The sequence below is a fragment of the Dipodomys merriami genome, unplaced genomic scaffold (genome assembly GCF_024711535.1).
Source record: "Dipodomys merriami isolate MVZ:Mamm:240054 unplaced genomic scaffold, mDipMer1.0.p SCAF_37, whole genome shotgun sequence".
Classification (NCBI taxonomy): domain Eukaryota; kingdom Metazoa; phylum Chordata; class Mammalia; order Rodentia; family Heteromyidae; genus Dipodomys; species Dipodomys merriami.
Genome location: NW_027205270.1, coordinates 8562892 through 8586668, shown reverse-complemented (window position 1 = coordinate 8586668; position 23777 = coordinate 8562892). Strand labels below are relative to the sequence as shown.

The 23777-nt window shown below is 42.9% G+C and overlaps 2 protein-coding genes across 7 annotated transcripts in view; one reads left to right on the top strand and one right to left on the bottom strand.

Annotated features, from left to right (window-relative positions):
* Ctnna2 (catenin alpha 2) overlaps positions 1-23777 on the bottom strand; it is a 1104669-nt gene that overhangs the window by 350318 nt on the left and 730574 nt on the right. The gene's annotated exons all lie outside the window — the stretch shown is intronic.
* Lrrtm1 (leucine rich repeat transmembrane neuronal 1) lies at positions 5491-8489 on the top strand. Of its 4 annotated transcripts, none has more exons than XM_069989102.1 (2): positions 5491-6103; positions 6514-8489. In XM_069989102.1, exon 2 carries the CDS (start codon positions 6537-6539, stop codon positions 8103-8105), a length of 1569 nt encoding a protein of 522 aa, XP_069845203.1. In that variant the 5' UTR covers positions 5491-6103; positions 6514-6536; the 3' UTR covers positions 8106-8489. The 4 variants fall into 4 exon arrangements, with proteins under 4 accessions (XP_069845203.1, XP_069845200.1, XP_069845201.1 ...); XM_069989099.1 differs by having other exon boundaries at positions 5491-6107; XM_069989100.1 differs by having other exon boundaries at positions 5492-6103; positions 6478-8489.

Genomic DNA, 23777 nt, shown 5'->3' with positions numbered 1-23777 from the left:
AGAAAAGAAGGAAACTACTTTGATAGAAAAGGCTATTTTTCTCATAATTTCCATCAACTATAGTTTCACAATTAAAAAACCTAATCAAAAAAAATCTGGATAATCAACGATGTCTTGGTTTCTATTTCAGATTAAAAATCATCAGTTCTATAATACAATGCTTCTCAAATTTTAATGAATTATCTATGGCTTCTGGGTTAAATGCAGGTTTGATTTCATGAGGCTTAAGAGAGGCCTAGGATCTTACATTTCTAACAAAAGCTGAGGATGCTGGTCCTCAGCCTTTATTTTTTAGCCAAAAGATCTTCAAGTACATTTAATCACCCTAAATAGCTGTTAAGATAGTCATACTTGGAACCCTTTCTATAGACTCATAATTATTAAAATGGTAATAATCTGGTTTTGGTGATATACAACTATAATCTCAGCACTGGAAAAGCTGAGGCAGGAAAACATATTAACAGCATCTCAACTGGACTTTTTTTTTTTTTCAAAAGTACTGTTGGATGTCAGAGCCCCATGCTTGCAAGGCAAGCCCCTTAATTTTAGCCACATCCCCAGGCCTTTTTGCTTTCTTTCTTCCTAGTTATTTTTGTACAAGGTTCACATTTTTGTTTAGGGTGAGCCCTGGATCTTCCTCCTCCTCCCTTTGCCTCTTCCAAATGAGGTCTTACAGATTTACACGATCATGCCCTATTTATTGGTTCATGTGGAGTCTCACTAACACTTTTGGCTGGCTCTAAACCATAATCCTCCTGATGTCTACCTCCCAAGTAGCTGGGATTATAGGTATGTGCCACCACATCTGGCCACCCAAATGAGCAATTTTTATTCATTACCTCTAATGAAACTTTCAGTTCTAAAATATTGTAGATGAGAAATTATTGCTCCACTCCTATACAGCTGAGCAAGACCATGAGACTGGTAAAGGTATACAGCTAAGAGTTGAGAAGAATGAGGAGTCTGAGAGATCACTTTACATGGAGGAGGAAACTAAAGTCAATTAAGGAGTCCTTGATGTAAGAATGTTAAGCCTACACAGAGAAGAAAACAATACTTCAACCTAACTTGCCACAATGAGACCATAATCCAGTACAGAAAAGACCTGTGAAAGGGGAAAGATAGCAAGATGCTTATATTTCATTGGTTTACTCCTATTGCTTACTTTACTCATTGAGCATGGAGGGTACTTTCTTATTTTTGCCTATGCCAATGCCTTGTTTCCAAAGGATCATACAATTCATCCATAGAATGGCCTTCCCTTGTGTGTTGCTCTTAGGTAGATCTTCTGAGAGAAGCCTCAGTCCTATGCTTTAGGCTTTGCCTGCATCCACGAAGGTGCTCTATCTATAAAATGCCAGTGGTTTTGTGTGTACTCACTAGAACAGGGTTAATTCTGTCCTTTTAAAACTGTGACTCCTACTCTCCACTAATTCTTCTGTTTCATTTTTTAAAGAAAAGCCATGGTTCACTGCTACTGAAAATTAAAGACAAAAGCATAAAGATCAAAGTCCAGTCTGGTGCTAATGACAACAGAACAGTAAAATCATTACTTGAGTTTTTCTTCACTGGTACATTGGCTGCAATGACTAAAGCAAAGTTACTCTTCAGAAATACACATTGGTTTCAGACTTTCTGTACTTGCCTCTCTTCACTCACAAATTCTTCTGACCAAAATGAGCAAACTGGAGGTGGTCATCAGTTAAGGTGAAATAGGAGTGGTAATGGCATACCAAAATATAATTGTCTGAGCCTTCTCCTATGCCCACTCCACACCATGACCTAGAGTGTCAAGAAAAAGTTAACTTTATGAGATTGAGGAGAGAAGGAATTAATGTTTCTTCCACCTCCAAGCTACATGCCTAGACGCTGCAACTAACCAAAGCTGGCTATACAGGCTAGAGAAAGACCTCCACACAAGGTTCAGGCAGAAACGAGTTAATTAGGAGAACCAAACCTCTGGCCAGGACCAGGTAGAGGTGTGCAGAGAGAGAATTTATGGGGGAGAGAGATTCTATAGGGGAATGTGAGGAGAAGGCATGGCTTCAAGGGCACGGAAGTGACCTCAGAGCCTGGGGGACCTCTCACTGTCCAAAGGAGGCATTACTGGGGAGGATGCAGAAGTGACCTCAGAGGATGAGGAAGTGATGTCAGAGCCTGCAGGACCTCCCACTGGCCCCAGGTGCACCAGTTACCTGAGTTACAGGTGCTGGCCACCTGGCACCTATGTCTTCCATGGATGGCCATGTGCAGAGAACAAAGGAGAGGGCCATTTTTCCCCAGGGCGACCTAACACTGGCTCCTTGAGCCTCTCTTCTACCTTAGTTCTACATTGTCTTCTGACAGTCTAATTTTCACCTTGCTTTTTCTCCCCAAGTTTCCCCCCAATTCCTGAACCTACATATTCTAGATTTTTTTTCTTTCTAACACCAAATTGGAAGAGGCCTGGACTCAATTCCTAAACCCATTTTGGCATGATGCTTTGAGGTAGCATTCTTGATGCCCAACTTCTACAATTACTGGTTTAACATCTCAACCAGATTGGTCTCATGTTCCATCCCCATACAAACATGAAACACAACAAGGATGTTGTTAAAGCATGGAAACGATCTTTAACCAACTATCTAATGCTGAAAGAGAAGACATTTGCTAATAGAAAACTTTGGTTTACTCAGAGGGAAAGACTGATTAAATACACACACAGTAGCTACATTATAAATCTGTGAATCAAACTTATCACGATAGGTTAAAACATATGTAAGAACAGGAGGAAAGAGAAAGAACTTTAGGTAAGCTCTTCTTCTGTTTTTTTTTTCTTTTTTAGTATGTTGGATGCTTAGAAGCATGAAATTAAAAGTGGTGAAAAAACAACCATATCAACTTGCTGCAGTGACTCAAAAGTTGTCGTTTCTCGACTCAACTTTGCTGAAACACTTGATTCATGTTGTTCTTATTTAACCTAATTTGCATTGATTTAATCAGTGCTGGTATGCTTTAAATACATAATAAATTGGGATTCTGCAGCTTAGATGACTTAGAATAGCTAAATTTCAATAAAGCTCATTTCAATCTGTTAATGTATACAGTTCTGCCAAGGGGTTTAAAACTGCAGGAAAGATGTGACTTGCCACATTAGAGGTGAGAAAGGTTTAAAGATAACATACACATGAAATGATTTGAAGGATAATAATGTGAAAAACAATACACACATCTTAATTACAGCTTTAAGCATCTTCTAAGTTTTGAGTAGCATACTTAAAAGAAAACGCACATATAAATGCAGTGAATTTAATTTTATTCTCTTTCTTTCTTGCCAACACTCAACTCTTTTCTCTGTACTAGCTCTACAAATCAAGTGACATCCAAAGTGGGACCTCTTCTTGCCCATTTGGCAGCCTCTGTCACCGCTTTGCCAACATGCATACATTAGGAAGATTTTCTTCCTAGCAGCCATAGGGATTGGGTGGCTTGTATTCTCAGTACTTGCTGAATGGCTGGCCACTGTTTACCCCTGCCTGTATCTGCCCAATTCCCCTTTCTCCACCCTTTACACTTTATAGCTCAATCAGCTCACTGGCTGTCAGGATTGTTTTGGCAAGAGGTAAGACCACTTGATGGAGAAATTGTTTGTCTGCTGTTAAAGTGTTCTGCAGCACCTTAGAAGTGCCAGGACAAAATCCGCAGTTGGCCAATCCAGAGTTAAGTAGGAGACAAGAGTAGGAGGAGGTAACTGTGAAGAATGGCAAAAGAAAACACTACTTTGGAGATGGACAGCAGCAGGCTGGATGACCTTGAATAATCCCCTAAAGTCTCTCAGCCTGTTCTGTCATATGCAAAACAAAGGGCAGCGCTGTTCTAATGTCTCTTCTAGCTTCAAAGACAGCATGAGAGTTCTAGGACATCCAGATTTGTGTTCTTTTCAATTAAGTGATGCATCTCAGAGATGAATAACCAGAGTAGGGCTCAGATGAATGGAAAATGGAATGAATCATGTACCTGTTCATATGACTTTTCCTGAAAAGTCCCACCTTTTGTTGGCCTCTCTCATTTGGATGTTAGGGCCAGCCTGGTTACTAGATCAATCCATTCTACATGTGAGCTCTGGCAGTCCACCCTCATTCCTTCCAAGGGAGTATCACCATAGATAATGCTTACTTACTTTGATTTCCCTAGCGGTGGAAATGATGGGAATTCAAAGACAGAAGTTAGAGGCACATATTTGCTTCTTCCTGTCATTGTTTGCTTTTGTTTGTTTGTTTGTGTAGCATCGTTGTCAAGAAGAAAGACCAGACTCCTGCTCACTTCCTACTCTCTTTGAGGATTTTTTTTTAACATGATCAACAGGTCCCGGACCGCAGCAATGCAGACCCTTTCCAGGCTACCTCCTTGGAATCCTTGTTCCTTGTAAGGACTCGGATCTAAATGATAGCAAGTGGAAATAATCAGGCGGAAGCATCTCTTCATAGCACGATCTGGTGCAGTTCTGAAGCTGAATTAAGGATGAGTAGATGAAGAGAAGGCTCCTGTGTAGTTTCCACGACCTCTTCACTAAACATGTTCTAGTACATTCTTCCGGGGTGAGGGGCACTGACTGTTAGGGAGCCCAGTAAAGACTATGAACAGCACACTTCACCGTTACCCTCTTCGGGTCATACAGGACCGATCTTCCTCAGCTATGTAGCCCGAAGACACTTATGTGGGCTGGTGGAGCCCCGGCAGCATCTCAGGCAAGTGTCTCTAAACACAGACACAGACATCACGGGGACTGGGATGGGTGGATCTAGAAAGCGAGTCTTCCCTCCCCCACCCCCATCCCCAATCTACCATCCTAAAGGGTTGGCTGGCTCGCTGCAGAACTTCATTACCAGTAAGAAGGCGGCGTGGGGGGGGGGGGGGGGAAGAGGGGGAATGTATTTTAGCCAAGCCCCAAATCCTCTTTTCCTGGGTCTCTTCTCAAGTTGCTCCTATAATGCAGAACCAACGTTGATTTCTCTACAGATTCTTATATTTCTCTTCCACACAGACAGCTTGAAGAAGGCGGGGGGGGGGGGGAGTAGCATATCCCCCTCCCCCCCACACACACTCCCAAGGGAAGGGGTAGACTGTTTCAGTTTACCACTTGAAAATATCTTCTCCATTGATGGTGCTCTCCCCATCCATCCACCCACCTCCTTCCCCAGCCCCCTCTCCCCTTTTCCGGGTGGGTTTTTTTGTTGTTGTTGTTTTTCTTGATTAAATATGGATACAAAAGCTGAAAGTGTTTTCCATTTCATCAAAGCACAGCTATTACTTTAGGGGTTCGGGTTTTTTTTTTAATGTTGGTTTTCTGCCCACCCCCTGTTCAATCTGCCCATGTCTGAGGTGCTGGGGGGGTGCGGGGGGGGGGAAAGACGCACAATCGTGAGCAGCTTACGACACTCAGTGAGCATTAGGTGCCGGTGCAGGCTCGCGCCCGCCGCGCACTGCCTGGCTGGCGGAGGGAAGGAGCGGGGCGCCTCTCGCTGCTGCTCCCCACGACCGGCGCCCGCACCTCCCCGCCGCGCACCCTCCCTCCCCCAACCCCCCCTTCCACCCTCGCCACCGCACCGCCCCGCAAAAAAAAAAAAAAAAAAAAAAAAAAACAGAAGCATGAACGAGCCAGCTCTCCGCATCTGCCCAGGGCGCGAATGGCAGGCGGTCTCCGTGGACTCAAAGGTGGCGCCGCCGGTCACGGTGTTTTTCCAATGACGGACATTAACCAGACTGTCAAATCCCGGGGAGTCGTGAGCCCCGAGTTTTTGGAGTGTGTTGTGTTTTTTTTTTCCACCCCACCACGTCACAGTCCGAACTGCAGAGGAAAAGGACGGAGGCAGGAAGGCGAAGCCCAGGCTCCGGCACGTAGTTGGGGAAACTTGCGGGTCCTAGAAGTCGCCTCCCAACCTCGCCCCACCGCCCTTGCAGCCCGGAGCCCAGCAGCAAAGTGAGACATTGTGCGGTTGCCAGATCCGCCGGCCGCGGACCCGGGCTGCCGCGGGAACACAGAGGGGTCTTCTCTCGCCCTGCATATAATTAGCCTGCACACAAAGGGAGCAGCTGAATGGAGGTTGTCACTCTCTGGAAAAGGGTGGGTAAGACACTTTTTAATTAAATTCTTTCCCGAAGATTTTTTTTCCTTCTTCTTCTTCTTCTCCCCCTCCTCCCTTGGCTTTGCTGCAGTATCTGAACATGGACAAAATCACCATCTCTTTAATATTTCCGTGCCTGTGAACTTTCCAGGCTGTCCAGCTTTCTGCATGCTTAGAGGTGCACGTGTGGTTTTTTTTTTTTTGGTACATTTTATTTATGTTATGTCTTCTTTTTTTTATTTTTGGTAGGGAGGGAAGGGTCTTTCCTTGATTTCTCTATATTTATTTGATTTTTTGTGCCCTTTTCTCCCCCTCCCCCGCTCCCCCTCCTCCTCCCCCCTTTCCAATCCCTCGGAATAAAATATGATGTTAGATTTCTGACCGAGCGCTTTCAATGGACATTCTCCAGTTCCTCTGGAAAGATTCTCGCTGATGGATTTCCTGCTGCTCGGTCTCTGTCTATACTGGCCGCTGAGGAGGCCCTCGGGGGTGGTCTTGTGTCTGCTGGGGGCCTGCTTTCAGATGCTGCCCGCCGCCCCCAGCGGGTGTCCGCAGCTGTGCCGGTGCGAGGGGCGGCTGTTGTACTGCGAGGCGCTCAACCTCACCGAGGCGCCCCACAACCTGTCCGGCTTGCTGGGCTTGTCCCTGCGCTACAACAGCCTCTCGGAGCTGCGCGCCGGCCAGTTCACGGGGTTAATGCAGCTCACGTGGCTCTATCTGGATCACAATCACATCTGCTCGGTGCAAGGGGACGCCTTTCAGAAACTGCGCCGAGTTAAGGAACTCACGCTGAGTTCCAACCAGATCACCCAACTGCCCAACACCACCTTCCGGCCCATGCCCAACCTGCGCAGCGTGGACCTCTCCTACAACAAACTGCAGGCGCTCGCGCCCGACCTCTTCCACGGGCTGCGGAAGCTCACCACGCTGCACATGCGGTCCAACGCCATCCAGTTCGTGCCCGTGCGCATCTTTCAGGACTGCCGCAGCCTCAAGTTTCTCGACATAGGATACAATCAGCTCAAGAGTCTGGCGCGCAACTCCTTCGCCGGCTTGTTCAAGCTCACCGAGCTACACCTGGAGCACAACGACTTAGTCAAGGTGAACTTCGCCCACTTCCCGCGTCTCATCTCCCTGCACTCGCTCTGTCTGAGGAGGAATAAGGTGGCCATTGTGGTCAGCTCCCTGGACTGGGTTTGGAACCTAGAAAAAATGGACCTGTCCGGCAACGAGATCGAGTACATGGAGCCCCATGTGTTCGAGACTGTGCCGCACCTGCAGTCCCTACAGCTGGACTCCAACCGCCTCACCTACGTCGAGCCTCGCATCCTCAACTCCTGGAAGTCCCTCACGAGCATCACCCTGACCGGGAACCTGTGGGACTGCGGGCGCAACGTGTGTGCCCTCGCCTCCTGGCTCAACAACTTCCAGGGGCGTTATGATGGCAACTTGCAGTGCGCCAGCCCCGAGTACGCACAGGGCGAGGATGTCCTGGATGCTGTGTATGCTTTCCACCTGTGCGAGGATGGGGCCGAACCCACCAGCGGCCACCTCCTCTCGGCGGTCACCAACCGCAGTGACCTGGGAGGCCCAGACAGCTCCGCCACCACGCTCGTGGACGGAGGCGAGGGGCTGCGGGAGGGCACCCCCGAGCCCGCCACCGTGGCTCTCCCCGGCGGTGAGCACGCGGAGAACGCCGTGCAGATCCACAAAGTAGTCACAGGCACCATGGCCCTCATCTTCTCCTTTCTCATCGTGGTCCTGGTGCTCTATGTGTCCTGGAAGTGTTTCCCAGCCAGCCTCAGGCAGCTCAGACAGTGCTTTGTCACGCAGCGCAGGAAGCAAAAGCAGAAACAGACCATGCATCAGATGGCTGCCATGTCGGCCCAGGAATACTACGTTGATTACAAACCGAATCACATTGAGGGAGCCCTGGTGATCATCAACGAGTATGGCTCATGTACCTGCCACCAGCAGCCCGCCAGAGAATGCGAGGTGTGATTGTCCCCAGTGGCTCTCCAACCCGTGCGCTACCAAATACTCCTGGGCAGCCGGGCGGGCCGGCGGGCACCAGGCTGGAATCTCCTTGTCTGTGCTCTGATTTGCTCCTTGACTGAAACTGTAAGGGGATGTCTCCCAGAGACTTGACATTTTAGCTTTATGTGTCTTAAAAAAAAGAAAAGAAAAAAAGAAATAAAACACAACAAAAACCCCACCCCACAACCTTCAGGACAGTCTATCTTAAATTTCATATGACAACTCCTTTCTCCCTTTGAAGATCTGTCCATATTCAGGAATCTGAGAGTGTAAAAAGGTACCAAGCATTGATTTTTTTTTGTTTTGTAAACTAAAACGTTTAAAATAAAATAGCATTTACAGTTTGTACAGACTGGTGTAACTTTAAATGAGCTGTTTCCTTGTTACAAGACAAGCAACAGTTTAAGATTGCCTTGGGGTATGGGGATGGGAGAGCAGGGAATTTGCCCAGTTTGGAGGGGGGGGGGGGTAATCAAGGAGTCAAAGGAGCAAAGTCCTCCGATTGAATTTGTGATGTTAAGAAGGGCAAGCAAAGATGATCACTGTAATGATTCAAGTTAATTTATCCCATTGGAGTAAGGACAAAAAAAAAAGTCATTAAGACCTTTTATATTTATCTGGGGAGTGGGTACATGCCATCTAGCCTCTTTCTAAGCAAGAGATCCATAGACTGAGGACTGGGCACTACTGTTCAGCCTTTAAGACAGATAAGATTTCAAATGGCTTTTAAAAGGCAGTCAGTGCCAGACAGTTTGCTCTATGAACAAGAAACCATTTTTTTTTGTATTGAATGTTACCATCATTCAAATCAACTCAAAAATTTCACCCCAAATGCCACTTGTTCATCATTCTCCTCTGTCTTTGATTCATGAGAAGCAGTAGCATGTGTGTCCTGTTTCATCTCTTCCAATGTTAAAAGATTCTCCTCTCCTCCAATCCCCCCACCCCCACCCCCCCCATCCAGCTCATGTTCTCTATGGTTTCACTGGAGAGGAGGCAGGATCTCAATGTGGAGTGCTGTAGGCTGTGCCTCTGGAGCTCACTGCTAAGACTGCAGCAAGCTGGAGCTCTGGAGCAGGGAGGGTACAGTCCTAGTTACTATGGGGAAAGAGGAAATTCCTGACTCAGGATGAATGCCTGCAGGGGAATGACATGTAGCAATAGAATTTAAGGGCAGATGTGGTACAGCAGGGATGGGGGTGGGGTGGGAGAAGATCATCATTTAATGATACTTGCATATTATTGAAATGGGAATCATTTGCTCACTAACTCAGAAGGGAAGAGCTACCTTTCTTCAGATGGCCCTTTTATGTAACGCTTGCTTTCCCTGTGCTTTTCATACCCTCCCATGGTAGAATGACTGATTACCCCTTCCTCCCCCCCATAGGTTTCCAGATCCATCCTGAGATTTTAGTATTTTATTAAGCTGAGGAGTATTACGGTGCCGGTAGTGGCAGTTGGTGGAAGGGCAGTAGGAAGGGTGTGCAATGGTTGGAGGGGTCTTTCACTGGCTAGCTTCTCAATCAGATGTATGATTGAAATAAACTGCCATGGATCACAGATGGTGTAAACTGAATTAATATTGCCCATGTCCAAAAGTCTCTTCTTACCCCTCTAAATACTTCTAAAGGCTGGTATCTTCCTTTTTACTTCCCCTACCCTTCTAAGAAGATTAATCCAAATAGCAGCAAGCAGGATGGGGGAACAAACATACCACCATCTCCTGACATACAAATATCTCCAGCCACCAACCTAAAAACCTAAACTCACTTTCAGAGATGCACAAAGCTATCACCAGGAGGTTTAGTTAAGATAAGGACTGTTGATAGAACTCTCTTCTATCCATGGGGAAACCAATGAACCTAAAAATATAGCTTCTAAGGGGCTCCTACATATGAAATGCTTTGTAAGTATTTTTAACAGGTTAAGGTTTAGGAGACCGCTTCTTACACACACACACACACACACACACACACACACACACACACACACACACACACACACACACACACACACACACACACACACACACACACACACACACACACACACACACACACACACACACACACACACCAACACATTATCTCATACTTCCTGACCAGGAAACTTGATCTTGTTCTGTTTATAATTAAACCATGACTTTATGACACCCATCCAGACTGCTAGTGTTCTGAAGAGTGGTTCTTTGTTTGCCAACTTTGAGGAGAGAGTTTGGGGTTGAGACTAAGCATGATCTTTTGGAATTGCATCATGCCTAACCCCTGGAGGGCAGGAGCAGCTGAAACAAAGGTTTTCTCAGGGATGTTCTTCACTCATATCAACAATTAAACCCTGTTAAAGATAACCTGTTCTGAAAGAAAAGCCTTCCTTCCTTCCTTCCTTCCTTCCTTCCTTCCTTCCTTCCTTCCTTCCTTCCCTCCCCCCTCCCTCCCTCCCTCCCTTCCTCCTTCCTTCCTTCCTTCTTTCCTTCCTTCCTTCCCTCCCTCTCTCTCTTTCTTCCTCCCTCCCCCCCTCCTTTCTTTCCTTTCTTTCTATTGCCAAAGTATGGTCCTTGGAGGAAAGCTAATTTAACCCAGCTTTCTTATCATAGGAGAGCTACAGGAATCCAGAGCCCAATGTTGCTCTAGCTTGGTACATTAGGGGGACATGTTGGTATGCTCATAGGGAAAGCTTCCAGAAGCCAAGCCTTTCTTGTAACAACATCACAGGCTCCCTCTTCTCAAGAGATAGAGACACATGGAAACTGTAGTTTATTTCTCCAAGACTTCTTTTTCCCCTTTGTATTCCTTTCCCCCCCCAAATATGGCTATAAAGTAAAACGATTATAATTTATTTCTTAATGCTTCCCTTCAAATCCACCCTAAGACTAAACACCATGCATTTTGAGAATTTTTAATTCCACATAAATCTAATAAGGGACGATTCTAAAGAGAAACCCATAATTAGGGACATTAAGAGCAAATGATGGCCTTAGAAAGTTTGTGTGTGTGTGTGTGTGTGTGTGTGTGTGTGTGTGTGTGTGTGTGTGTGTGTGTGTGTGTGTGTGTCTATGTGCATGCATTGTGTGTCCTTATGGGGAAGCAGATAATATTGTACTACAACAAGAAGTCAGCTCACAGTATTTTATGATCCTGTGCTTCTAGCTTCAAAGATAGGCAGAGAAAAGGAAAGAGTAAAGGAGAATGGTAGTCTTAACTAAGGTTTTGTGACACTTTCAATCTTTTCTTTCTCAAACTAATTAATCTTTAAGCTTCAAGAAACTTTCTTTGACCCCTCAAATAAAGTTAGGAACATTAAAAGGGAATCAAATTTTTAAAGGTGCAGCACCTTTTTTGTTGTTCTTCCCACAGAGGGTGCTAATCTCATTATCCTGTGCTATCTGAAAAGAACTTCAGGCTGCAGCAATTCGCATCTCATCCTCGGCATTGTGATGCATTAACCCTCTATTTGTACTTCCTTCCCAGCTGCTTGAAGTTCAGTAAGGGTATTGAGGCTTTGTGAATATTTATATAGAAAAAATATTTTAAATGACAAATGACATTCACATAATATGTCTTAATTCTGGTAGATTTTGAGGTTGTACAGAGAAGCAGGTTAAATGAAACCAAACTTCAGACCATGCTAAGAAGAAAGGCAGTCCCTGACTACCACTTCAGCTGCCATACTTGGGAGTTACCTGCCCGGGGACACATCTCATGACCTCAAGATTGTAAAGTTGTCATCCTGAAGAAAAGGTTATTCAAGTAAAAGGACATAGTTTCATGTATTTATGTTAATTTTAATAAAATATATTCAAGTTCCTCTAAATATAAGAATATCTTATACTACAGCTTAGCTCTTGCTTTGGGGGCTGCAGACATTTGGTTTGACTTAGCATCAACAACACATTTATGAGTATGTGTCAGTAATTCCAGAGCCAAACACCACTTGTTATTCCTCCCAAGTCTCCAAACTCACTGCACAGTTTTCTGGTGGGATTAGGGGCCACCTGTGTGTCTGATTCCTATTAATCATCTTGTCAGTGAGTTTGATGGCTGTTCTCTCTGGCACGGCCAAGTAATAGTGGACACCAGGGGAATCTAAAAGGAAAGTTATCTGATACTCACAAAAGGCCCAGAACGTCTATCAGTTTTGGAGAATGGGTATCATAATGTTTCAGGGCAGCCAAGATCAGCATCAATTAGATAGTTGGTGATGTGATTTGATTTGAGTCTGCCATTGATGGAATGTCAAATAACATGGTTTTAGCTAGACTATGGTTGTGTAACAGACACATTGAGACATGTCTGAGGTTATGCATACATATTTGTCTATAGCTATGCATCTGTTTCAACTTACGTAAACTTACATAAACATACATTTATACATATATTCATATAACTAAGCATATAGATACCTATACATATACTGCCATATATAAAAACATACATATTCATAGATCTAGGAACATAGATACCTACACATATATAGCCTTACATAAGTACACACAGTCATAAACACAACCATATAACCTACTTACTTTCCAGCACTAATTATCCTTCATTTTTCTGTGATCAATTTTTACTCATGATAAGAATTCTTGAAATCAACCGTAAGTAAGACATAGGAACTAATATGATTGATGGTGTTTTCAGGCATTAGTTCTGGACTGGTCCAGAGCTGACAGTCCTCTCAGGGTTTTACTTGCCATGGCAGAGTAAAACCACGCAGTCTAGTAGTTAGAACCAGCAAAAAGTTATTCTTTGTCTTCAGAGTATTTTGCACATATAAAAAAATCTTCATTAAAAAACACTCCAATGTGTTTTTTTTTTCTTTCTGAGATTCAGTAAACATACTTCTGATTGGGAAGTGTCTCCTGGCCTTCCTCAATCTAACAGTTTCTGAAGGCCTTCTGGTCTAGACTGTGATGCAAAAGTGGAGAGATAGCACTTACTAAGTGGCTTCTTGGAATGGGTGCCTTTACCTAAATCTGAATATATGAGTGAAGTAGTAGCAGTCTTAGCATGAAGTATCTGAGGCTTCTGAAGGTTAAATACTTTGTAGAGAGTCACTGACCTAGTGATTAAGAGCTCCACTACACTCTGTTCTTTTTTACCCTGAATAGCTGCTCCTTACACCTTTTGATACCCAACAAAAAACCTAGACAGGGCACAGGGTATATGCTTAATACCTTCTTGTTGAACACCATAGATGCAATGCTTAAATACAGGAGTTTTGACCATGATTTTGTTTGCCCTGACTACTGGTAAAAAGATAATGTTTAAATCTGCCAATAGGGGAAACATTTCACAGGCTTCCAGGGGAAGAAATGACTGATAATCATCTGGTTCAATATCTTCCCAGAGGATAGTCAACTTGGAGAGGGTAAGGCATGGGCAACCATCAGTAACAATCACGGATTAAGTCATTTTTCTTTCTTGGTGCTCTCATGGACTATGGATCTATGCTAATGGTTCTCAACCAGGAACAAATTTGCCATCTAGTGAACATTTATTTAGTAATGCCTAGAGACATTTTTATTTCCATGCAAATGTGGTCACCACAACACTTGCTAAACAGAGGTTCTGGATATTGCTGGATAGACTACAAAGCATGGAATATCTTCGATTTCACAAAATTATATGACCCAAACCATCAGTAGTGCTGAGATTGAGAAACTCTGCTCCATGGTGGAAAGTGATAATGTGATTAAACAACACACAAATTAAAAGACCTCACAGAAGGGTCTTTTTGAGTTATTCCCTTTTAAGATCTATTCCCTTTTAAGATTCCTCTCTCTGGCCAGGGAACAGGAAGTCTAAATTAAAAACCCTTAGGTTATTTGCTAATCAGGGAAAGACCTGCAGTTAGCACATGCTTCTCAAAGAACATATGGCCAAACTTAAATTAACTAGGACAAAACTAGTCAGAACCCTCAATTGACCTACTTTTTCTTTGGCAATACATCATGTAGGAAAAAGAGGGAGGGGAAATCAAGTTCACCGTGTGAAGATTTAATTAATAGGACAATTGCAAGCCTGATATTCTTTCCAGGTGTTCTAGAGTCTGCGCAAATCCAGCCTATCTACTTGTCCTTTCTCTAATCTCAACCAAGAGTGGAATATCACTGAGGTGAGAATGAGCCACAAGTTCAAAACTGAAATCAGTCATCAATGTGCTTAGTCTAGTGAGTAGATAGAAAGTATAACCAAGGGTTTTATCTCCTGGGGTTTTATGATCCCATTTCCCTCAATAATAAATAGAAAAAGGGTAGCCTAGCAATGAAGAGTTAGCAAATAAATACATAGAATCCCAGCAGACAATGTAACAGCAAGTAGGACTATACAGGAACTAGAGAGCTCACTTGGATACATTATAGATCAGGCTGGTCCTGGTTCTCCAGAATACTTTTGCAGGTCAGACCAAGTGAAACAGGGACTAGAAGGAAGGTGGTCTTTAAACCTGGTGTTATCACTCACATTCTTGGGAGACCAGCTGGCTTGTGCATTTCTGTTTTTTAAGGAGGATTCATCCAGGTATTCCCTTAAAATGCTTCCAGTTCTGAGCTTCTGTTTTATTATTTTCTCCCCAATACAACATGAAGCAAAAGTGGTTTTCAAGCTAATGTCTAACCAATCAAATGTTTATCTAGAAAGGTAAATTTCCCCCTGTATTCTTATTTCCTATGATTTACCAGACTTCCTGAATATGAATGAAAACAGGTAGATTAAAAAAAGTCACTGTGGCTGGGCAGTGGGGAGGCACTTCACAGCATAAAGATGCTGCAAAGCAGCCAGACAATCTCAAGCATGTGTGTGAGTGCAAAGATAGGATATTCAGAATGGCAGGCTAAATGGAAAGGAAGATGCTGAGATACAGGGCTATGAAGTATGCCCTTCTCCCTGAAAAATGAAATAGCTGAGGAATGTTATTGGGATATAGAACAAGGGAAAAAGTTCAGCAAAATACTTACAATACTGTACTGCAAGTGGTTACAGTTGACTTAGGAGTTGAGAGCTCTTCAGTAAAAAATGAAGGGAGAAAAAGGGAGAGGAAAGGGAGAAAAAAAGGGAGGCGAGGGAGGGAACAATGAGAGGAAAAAGACAGAGAGGGAGGGAGAAAGGGAAAGAAGAAGGAAGAGAGTAGGAGAGAGAAAGAAGAAAATGTGATGTGGTGCTGGGGATCAAGTAAAGGGCTTCAAGTATAATAAGCAGGCACTCTACCATTGATTTATCTCCCCAAAGTCCCAAAGAAAAGGTTTTCAGATGTGTGCTTTATATTGGTCAAGTAATCATCATCAATATCTGGGATACACTGACTCTCTATCCCTTTCAGTAATTTCTCTTTTCTGATCTACAGGGTTGGCTATCTCTTCCTAATACTGAGATAGTGTGTCATGATTAGGACACATGTTGCTCAACAGTCTAACTATCCAACACTAGGTGGGCTAGATGGGATCAAGGTTAAGTGAGGACCTCCCCACTGCTTCCACTCCTGACTCTCTCCTGGTGGAACTGATTGGTAAAGGATCCCTGCAGGTTAAGGGCTGTTATATACCGGTCCTCAATATGCTATAGTTTACAAAGTACCATTCACAATTATTATTTTATTTTCACAATAATCTTTGGAGGCACATATAAAATTGCCCTGTTTTTAAGATTAGAACAATTACATCTGGAGATGTGTGTTCAAAGTTCTTGCTCCTGCTGGACCTTGCATCTGGAATTGCTCCGTTTAAATTCAGTATTATTTCCCATCTACCACTTCCTTATACTTTTCACATTGATGGTGCCATTGTGGGCAGGGCTGGTCATGAACAAAACATCCAGATAAGTGAATTTTACAGAAGTCCCAGAATTCACCAATTCTACACTTTCTCCAACTGAAGGCTGGAAATTCTTGTTTGGCACGATTATCTCATTGTCTTCACATACCTACTCCATGTCTGATAATGTTTCCTTTGTCACAGAAGCCTCCAGAAAGTCCAGAGGACATCCAAAATTATGTCAATGTGCTCTGCATACCCCTAGCATGAGAATACTCTTTTCCACTTAACCTGATGCCTTCAGTGGCTCGGGCACTGGCTCTTCTGAGAATGTGAAGATTAAATCCTAGCAGGACACTGCTCAATCAGTGGTAATGAATCTACTCAGATTTTTTTTTTCAGTTTAAACACGGATCTCTGGGGGGACAAATGACCTAAAAGATTCACAGTAATCTACAATTTCATTCACTAAAACAAGTGAATGGCACATATTTGGGCAGGAGATTTTTCTTTACCCCTAAAATGAAACAACACAGGCAAGTGCTCTCACATGAGATCACATTTGTCAACTCTTTAGGGGGCTTGACATGGAGCCAGGATAAATATCAGCTTTTCCTCCTCAAACCAATGGCCTCTTTAGTAACTGTGTGTTTTTAGGTCTTTTAACATCAGCGTGTCTATCTTCAGTTAAGAATTCTCAATATTGCAAACTATGGGTGGCAGGAACTATGCGTCAGAGATATGTGGGCAGCCTTGAACAAAAGGGAGAAGGCTCAGCAGCATTTGGAAGCAGGATTAGTCTGTCACAGAAAGGTCTGGAAAAGCCAAGTTACACACAATTAATGGAACAATATAACAATCTGTCTTCAGCTGGCCCAGGCTATGCTGTCATTTGTCCCTCAGCTGCAGAACAACCCTGTACTCTGTTATTTTGTGTCACTGTCTCTGCTCCATACTGATTGCATTTTCAGTGAAATCTATGTTTCCCCGCAACTGATTTGGTGTTTATTTATTTATTTTTACTCCAAGAATAATGGCCCTTCTTGGAATTCAGCCTCAGTCTTCTTTTGCTTTCTTTTTAGATCATTTCTGAGTCTCTTATATTGATCCATCTTTGCACACTTTTAAAATCATAAAGGCACCAAAAGACAAGAACATACAGTGTACAGAAGAAGAAGAGACACTGCACTGAAACTAAAATGCTCCAAAGATAACAGATCACTTTGACTTTTTAAGTTCTAATTATAGTGCTCAATTCATTCATAGTAGCATAACATTTCTTTTCCAGGGATTAAGCACCTATTTGTTGAGTGAACAATAGAACCATTAACTTGTAAATGATTGCACCTGTGGAGGTGGGGCACTATGCCAGAGGACTGTGTTCACACTGCTCCACCAGCCTCACAGGGAGTGTGCAGAACATGCCTTTATCTCTTCCGGATTTATTAATGAAATTTAATTCCCTCACCCATGGAGGCCTTTATTATCTATCTTCGGTAAACTGGGAATTGGAAAGATCCAAAGACTTTTGTCCAAAGTCACCTACCATAGTAGGGTATGTTAAGAGAGACAGAGCTTGGGTTCAAGTTCTGGCTGAGTGACATTGGCAAGTTTCCTAACCATTCTAATTGGAAATAGGGCTATGAGAATTAAATCACCAATTTTTACTGAGATTTAAACAAGCTATTCTTTGTAAAGTATTTATACCAGTAACTGGCACATGTCAGGAGCTAAATAAGTACCTTTTAAATAAAAAACAAAATATAGTCGCAAAGCAAGGGAAGAGCTGAGCCAAGAAGTAATCAGGGCAGTTGTTCTCCTAAGGCATAGCTTCCCTACTTCCTTATTTAATTGGATAATAACACAAACTCTGGGTTCTTGAAATTACTGAGCCAATGGAATATGTGTGTGAATATGCACACATATGGATGTACACACTTGGGTTTGGTACCACTTTCTTGTTTTCACATGGTTTAAAGACCTGAAAGGCAGACTTGTCCCATAGCATGAAGAAGCATTGTCCATATAGGTGCAAGAGCCACTAGGTAGACAAGTCCAGAAGAAAGTCACTGAACAGCTTGCAATTGTTAACCAAATCAAAATTCCAATTTAATACTAGCCACACTAAATCCTGTCTCCCAGGACACTAAGTATACATCTTCAGCTGTAACAGATTTGCTGATATTTATTTAAAAAGCTTTAGACAGTGGTTTGATGTGGTACATGCAGATGTAACAAAGGAAGAAGTACAAGGGTAAGGTGGATCCTCTCTTGCTTGAAAGGAGACAGTATAACAGAAGGCCAAATCTATGTATTAGCTCTGCCAGTGTGTTTCTGGCCCTTGGACTAGTCCATTCTCATGAGCAGACCTTTCTTCAGCCTATAGTTGGTGAATTTGGGCTTTTCTTCTATTTTTCTGATTTGATAGGGTGTAGAGTTTGAGAGAACAGGGAAAGGGAGGGTAATGTGAAACATATCCACCTTTGCTGTTCCCTATAAATAGGCAAAGCTGTGAATCTCCTGAACCTCTCCCAAAGGCAAGCTCCAGTGCTCTGACAGATCTATTCCACCTCACAATTCAAAACTTTGTTTGGTCAAACGGAACATTCTGTTTTGGCACTTACAAATGGAAATCTTATTCTTGCAATAGGTTCATAGGATGACTAAAGCATGTTGTCCCTGTAGATAATGGTAATACTATTGGTCATATTTTTGGCCAAAGTGAAACCTAAATAAATCTAAACTACCAGAAGAGTCTGTAGTTGTGAGATAGTGGAGATAGTCAGCAACTTATTCATTTATTTGCTGGCTTTTTCTGTTGTTCTTTATTTTATCTTACCCCTCTTTCCTTCAATCAAGGCAGTGCTTCCTACAGCCTTGTGTTTTGTTTTTATGTGCTTAAACTTAATTCATAGTTATGAGCTCTACATGCATTCTCAATGGAAGCAATACTGCACTGAGGAGAGGAGAGAAATTCTTTCTTGAGAGGGTAAAAAATATCTGACTCATTTTTATGTATAAACACACATATGGTACATGAACAGATATAAAATATATATGTGATATTAAAATTTCAGGGTGAGGGAGAAATTAGGATATCTAAACAGCTATTTTTAGAGAGGCAATGATAATAATAATAATAAAAGAATGGGCTGGGAAGGTGGCTCAGTGGTAGAGCGCTTGCCTTGCATGCTTGAGGCCCTGGGTTCGATTCCTCAGCACCACATAAGCAAAAAAAAAAAAAAGCCGGAAGTGGCACTGTGGCTCAAGTGGTAGAGCGCTAGCCTTAAGCTGAAGAGCTGAGGGACAGCGCCCAGGCCCAGAGTTCAGGCCCCACGACCGGACCACTCCCCCCCCCCAAAAAAAAAGAAGCCAGGAGACAATGAGCTAGTCAATGATTGCCATGGAAAAGAGAAAACAAAAAACAAAAGCAATATGATAGCTCAACAGCTGAGGCTCTGAGTAAGTTAAAGGTGGTCCAGGTACTTGGACAGTGAAATCTAGCTTTCAGAGATGATTGGAGAGCAGACAGGACTGTCACATAAGAGTTGATCTTACCATTCCCTCCTGCACTCGCCACATCTGCGGTTGTCTTTACTTGGAGGCTTCATGATATATTAAAAAAAAAAAAGAAATTATAGGGTAGAGATTTAATAGATAGAGCCCTGGTCCTATTTCTACCATTTGCTGGCTTAGATAAATCACCACTTTTCTGGACCTCAATTCCCTTGTCTTTAAAAATTCAGAAAATAATCTGCTCAGCCTACTTCACAAGAATCTGGTAAGAATCAAGGGAGATAATGTGAGTGACAGCATCTTAACAGCTTAGAGGCCTTGTGGAAAGATTTCAGTCAGTGGCAGCTCTAAGGGCAATGATGATTTGAGCTGTGTGGTGGCAACCTGCATCCACGGATTCCAAAGGCCACACACTTCAAGCTCTCTTAAAATTCTGTCTGTTAGTCAATGGTCTGAAGAAGTCCCTCATGACTCCTTTGTTGAGCACATATGTATGTACTAGGGCAGCTACTGGATGAAGAGGAGACCGCCGCTTACTCTTGAAAGAAAGGCACTCATTTCACCTGCTTTGCTTCTCCGCCATAGAGTCTGACCCCACGATGCCAAATTCCCCATAGGAGGTAGTTACTGCAGCTCCATGACACTCAGTGGCCTCACCTTTTAAGTAGGCATGCCTGTGGTTGCCTTGTAGGCTTTTAGGAAGATTATTAGAGACCATGTGCATCGAGTGTGCTAATATGATAACCAATAGAAAATTCACAAACAACGTGTTAATTCTTCGAACACTAGATATGTTATTTATAAACTATCTCTACAGAGGGAAGAACTGGAAGAGACTAGTAGTGGACATAGTCACACAGAATAATTAGCAGGGAGATAATATGAAGGAGAGACAATCTCTCTCTGTTGTTTGGGTCAGCTGAATATTTAAGGCGGAAATGACTAAAAACCCTCTCACTCAAGACCTGCCATAGAAGATGCACTGAAATTTGCTTTGGGTGGCAGCTTTACTATGATAATAACTTTTATTATAATGGTTCTTCCGAGTTCTGCGCATAGATATCATATCCCCTTCTTTTTCTCTGACTATATCTCTCCCCAGCAGAATATATCTGCTTGATGGCCTGCGGGTTTAGATACTTCTGGAAGAAGGTGGGAAATCTTAGTTCAATGATAGTTACTTATTGCATTCTATCATTGCTATCGAAAGCACACACGTTGCTTTCTGAGCCTTCAAACACATCTCCTGCTTTGGTCTTGTGTCTATCAGCTCACGAGATAGCATTGTTGGACCCCCCACAGCAGAGCAGCACTGAAATCATGCAAAATCTAGCCACACTTACATCAACAAGAAGCCTGCTGGGTTCCTCCACCAACCCCAAAGAACATGAATTAAAAAGAGAAAAATCTGTGTAAGACAGGATAGACAGGAGAGGGAAAGAGGGAGAGAGAAGGAGAATGGGAGAGAGGGAGAGAGGGAGAGAGGGAAGGAGAGGGAGAGAGACATGCAGAGGGAGAGAGAGAGGGAGAGGAGAGAGAGGGAGAGAGAGGAAGGGAAGAAGGGAGGAAGGGAGGTAGAGGGAGGAGAGAGAAGGAGAGAGGGAGAGAGACAGGCAGAGGGGGAGAGAGGAAGGAAGAGAGAGGGAGAGAGAGTTAGGGAGAAAGGGAGGGAAGGGGAGGAAAGAGAGAGAGAGAGAGAGAGAGAGAGAGAGAGAGAGAGAGAGAGAGAGAGAGAGAGAGAGAGAGAGAGAGAGAGAGAGAGAGAGAGAGAGTCGTGCTCTAAGCTGCTGGCCTGCCAAGCTTCCTCCCCTTCCTTCCTTGTCCAAGCACTCCACCGTCTGTGCAGAATGCATAACAGCAATTTCTGGAAACAGGCTGAAGAATCTGGGCCAGTCCAGAGGGAGTGGATTCCTGATATCTGCAGGGTAGCGTTTTAGATATTTGATATTTCACCTTAATTCTTTTAACTACTGCCAACTCTTTGAAGCACATCTGTTACCAACAGCTTCTGTTTGTAAAAATGAGACTGAAGGTATCCTCTCCAGAGACATTCCTGAATCTTCTCTGTAGTTCAACGCTTTCACTAACAGCTTGGCTCACAAAAGTACGACTGTGGTAAATATTAAAGAATGTTAATAAAAATGAGATAAAACACCTAGGGAACTTTGTTCCCACCCCCACAAATTTCTGCTTTGCCACTACTAAAGTTTACTTTGGTGATCCACATCTTTTCCCAAAGCAATTTTCCGACTGCAAACATAAACTTGTGGCGACCACTAAGAGGTCATGGAGTTTCAACTGTTTGTCTCACCTTCAGGTAAATATTCCTTTCTTGGGACACTATCACAAAGGCCCCTGGGCTGCAAATAAAGGCAACAGGCTGAAAATGAATTTTCATTTCCAACATAAACCAGGTGACAGGGAGATACTTTGGGAAACAAGATCGAACCTTGAGATAGTAATTAAGACATTAATTAAGAAACTAATTGCCTAAGTCCATATATCTGTGCTCTCAAGTAGGATGAAGCACGAAGAAAATATACCTTACACTGATATTTGATCTGGTTAATTCAGATTTCATTTATACCCTATCAGGGGGTGAGTTAAACTCCTATCATAAGATGATATTTGCTCATTTCTCTTTGTCATGTTCACTTTGTCCTTGGGGTTTAGGGCCCTAAGGAATGAAAAATGTCTGGACTCTGGAATACAATAGGGCCTACATCTGAAACTTAGCTCCTCAGAACACCTATTGTATAACCTGAAGCAAGCCACTCAAGCCTTTATTAGTCCCAAGGTATTTTGGCATTCCTACCTTGAAGTTGGTCATACATGTTCAATAGAATCATTAGTATGATCAACATCAACATTACTTCCTCCTCCTCTTCATGTCTGGTACAGACATAAGTATTACCATGACATATGTATTGGATATACAATGAATCTCCTTTAAATGTTATTTGTACTAGCATGTAATTTATTCTGTAGATGTCTCCTTGCACTTAGCACCTGAAGTAAAACAGAGTCCAGAAAAGGGTTTCCTAAATGTACTTGAGGGGGAAAAAAGGAAGGAAGTACTTGAAGGGAGGGAATCATCTCACAGGGGAAAATAAAGGAAAGAAGTACTAAAGGATGTTGCTGATTCCACTAGAGGGAATCATATAATATATATGACATTGTTTTTATTCATGTAAAGTTCAGTAAGAACACAGAACTGCTAGAGAGGGTTACTGGTATATATAAACGAACTCACAGACATCTAACTTCTTTTTGTCCCTTATTCAAATTTGCATGATGACACAGCATCCAGTTCAAGTCCATAGAATATCTATGAACCATTTCCCAATGCATTTTAGCTCACTGTGGTCCTTCCTCTCACCAACAGAAGGTGTTAGCAGGTCAATGTCTTTTGTACTCAGGTTAACCAATGTGAACAGCATAAAGGTATCTCTCCTTATTGTCCATAGGATTAATTAATTTGTATGCATATGCATATATAGTCACATTATGCACTATATATGTCCAAGGAATGACTGACCTTCATCAATTCATTTAGCTTTGGGTACCATAGGTGAAGAAGGCAGACATGCTCATAGACCAATAGCATGGTTGTATATGTGATAACAACCATAAGCAGCAACAAATTTGTGCTGTTTCAGGTATAGCAAAGTCCTATGAAATATCGCAGGAGAGGATTTTCTTAACTCAAGCAGTGGGTAGGAGGCTGAAGAAGGCTTGACAAAGAATGTGGGCTGTGTGCTGGATCTAAGTAGGAGGGATTTGATAAGCAGAAGGAAGAAAACTGAAGTGTTTCACAAGGGAACAACCCACAATGTGCAATAGCATGGCAGGTGAGCAAATGGGAAGTAACAGCCAAGAATACTGACGTGTTCAACAGCATGTGATGATTTCATTCTGTTATAAGTAGATACTTAATCAGCAGGAAAATCTAGAATCTAATGCTATTACATTTCAATAAGAAATAGATCATATGTACATCAGGATGAGTTAGGGAGTGAGAAAACACTAGTCACTCATACCCCCTACCCCCTGTACAAAGCAATAGAGAAGGAGAACAGTCCAGACTAGAATTTCCTACGGCCTCTAGGAGAGTGAATCAACTCACCAGGAAAGAAAGGGAAAGATGTCTTTGAAGGCCATTGATGAAGTGTCTAGACCAACAAGAGACTTAATGAACCTCTGAAATGAGAAAAAAAAATGCAGTTGCCACATCCGAGATTGGAAGAAAAATGTTGTTACCACTAGCAAGGAATTAGGAGGTAGCAGAAAACTCCATAGTTATGAAGTGTTCCTAAAGAGATAGAGTCATAGTTACCAGTATGCCTTTCTCGGAAATGACTAGCTCTTTTTTT

Coding starts and splice junctions, on each gene's coding strand:
- Lrrtm1 (XM_069989099.1), top strand. CDS start 6,077: ATGGAGGTTGTCACTCTCTGGAAAAGGGTGG. Junction 6,108..6,513: donor CACTCTCTGGAAAAGGGTGG/GTAAGACACTTT, acceptor GACATTCTCCAG/TTCCTCTGGAAAGATTCTCG.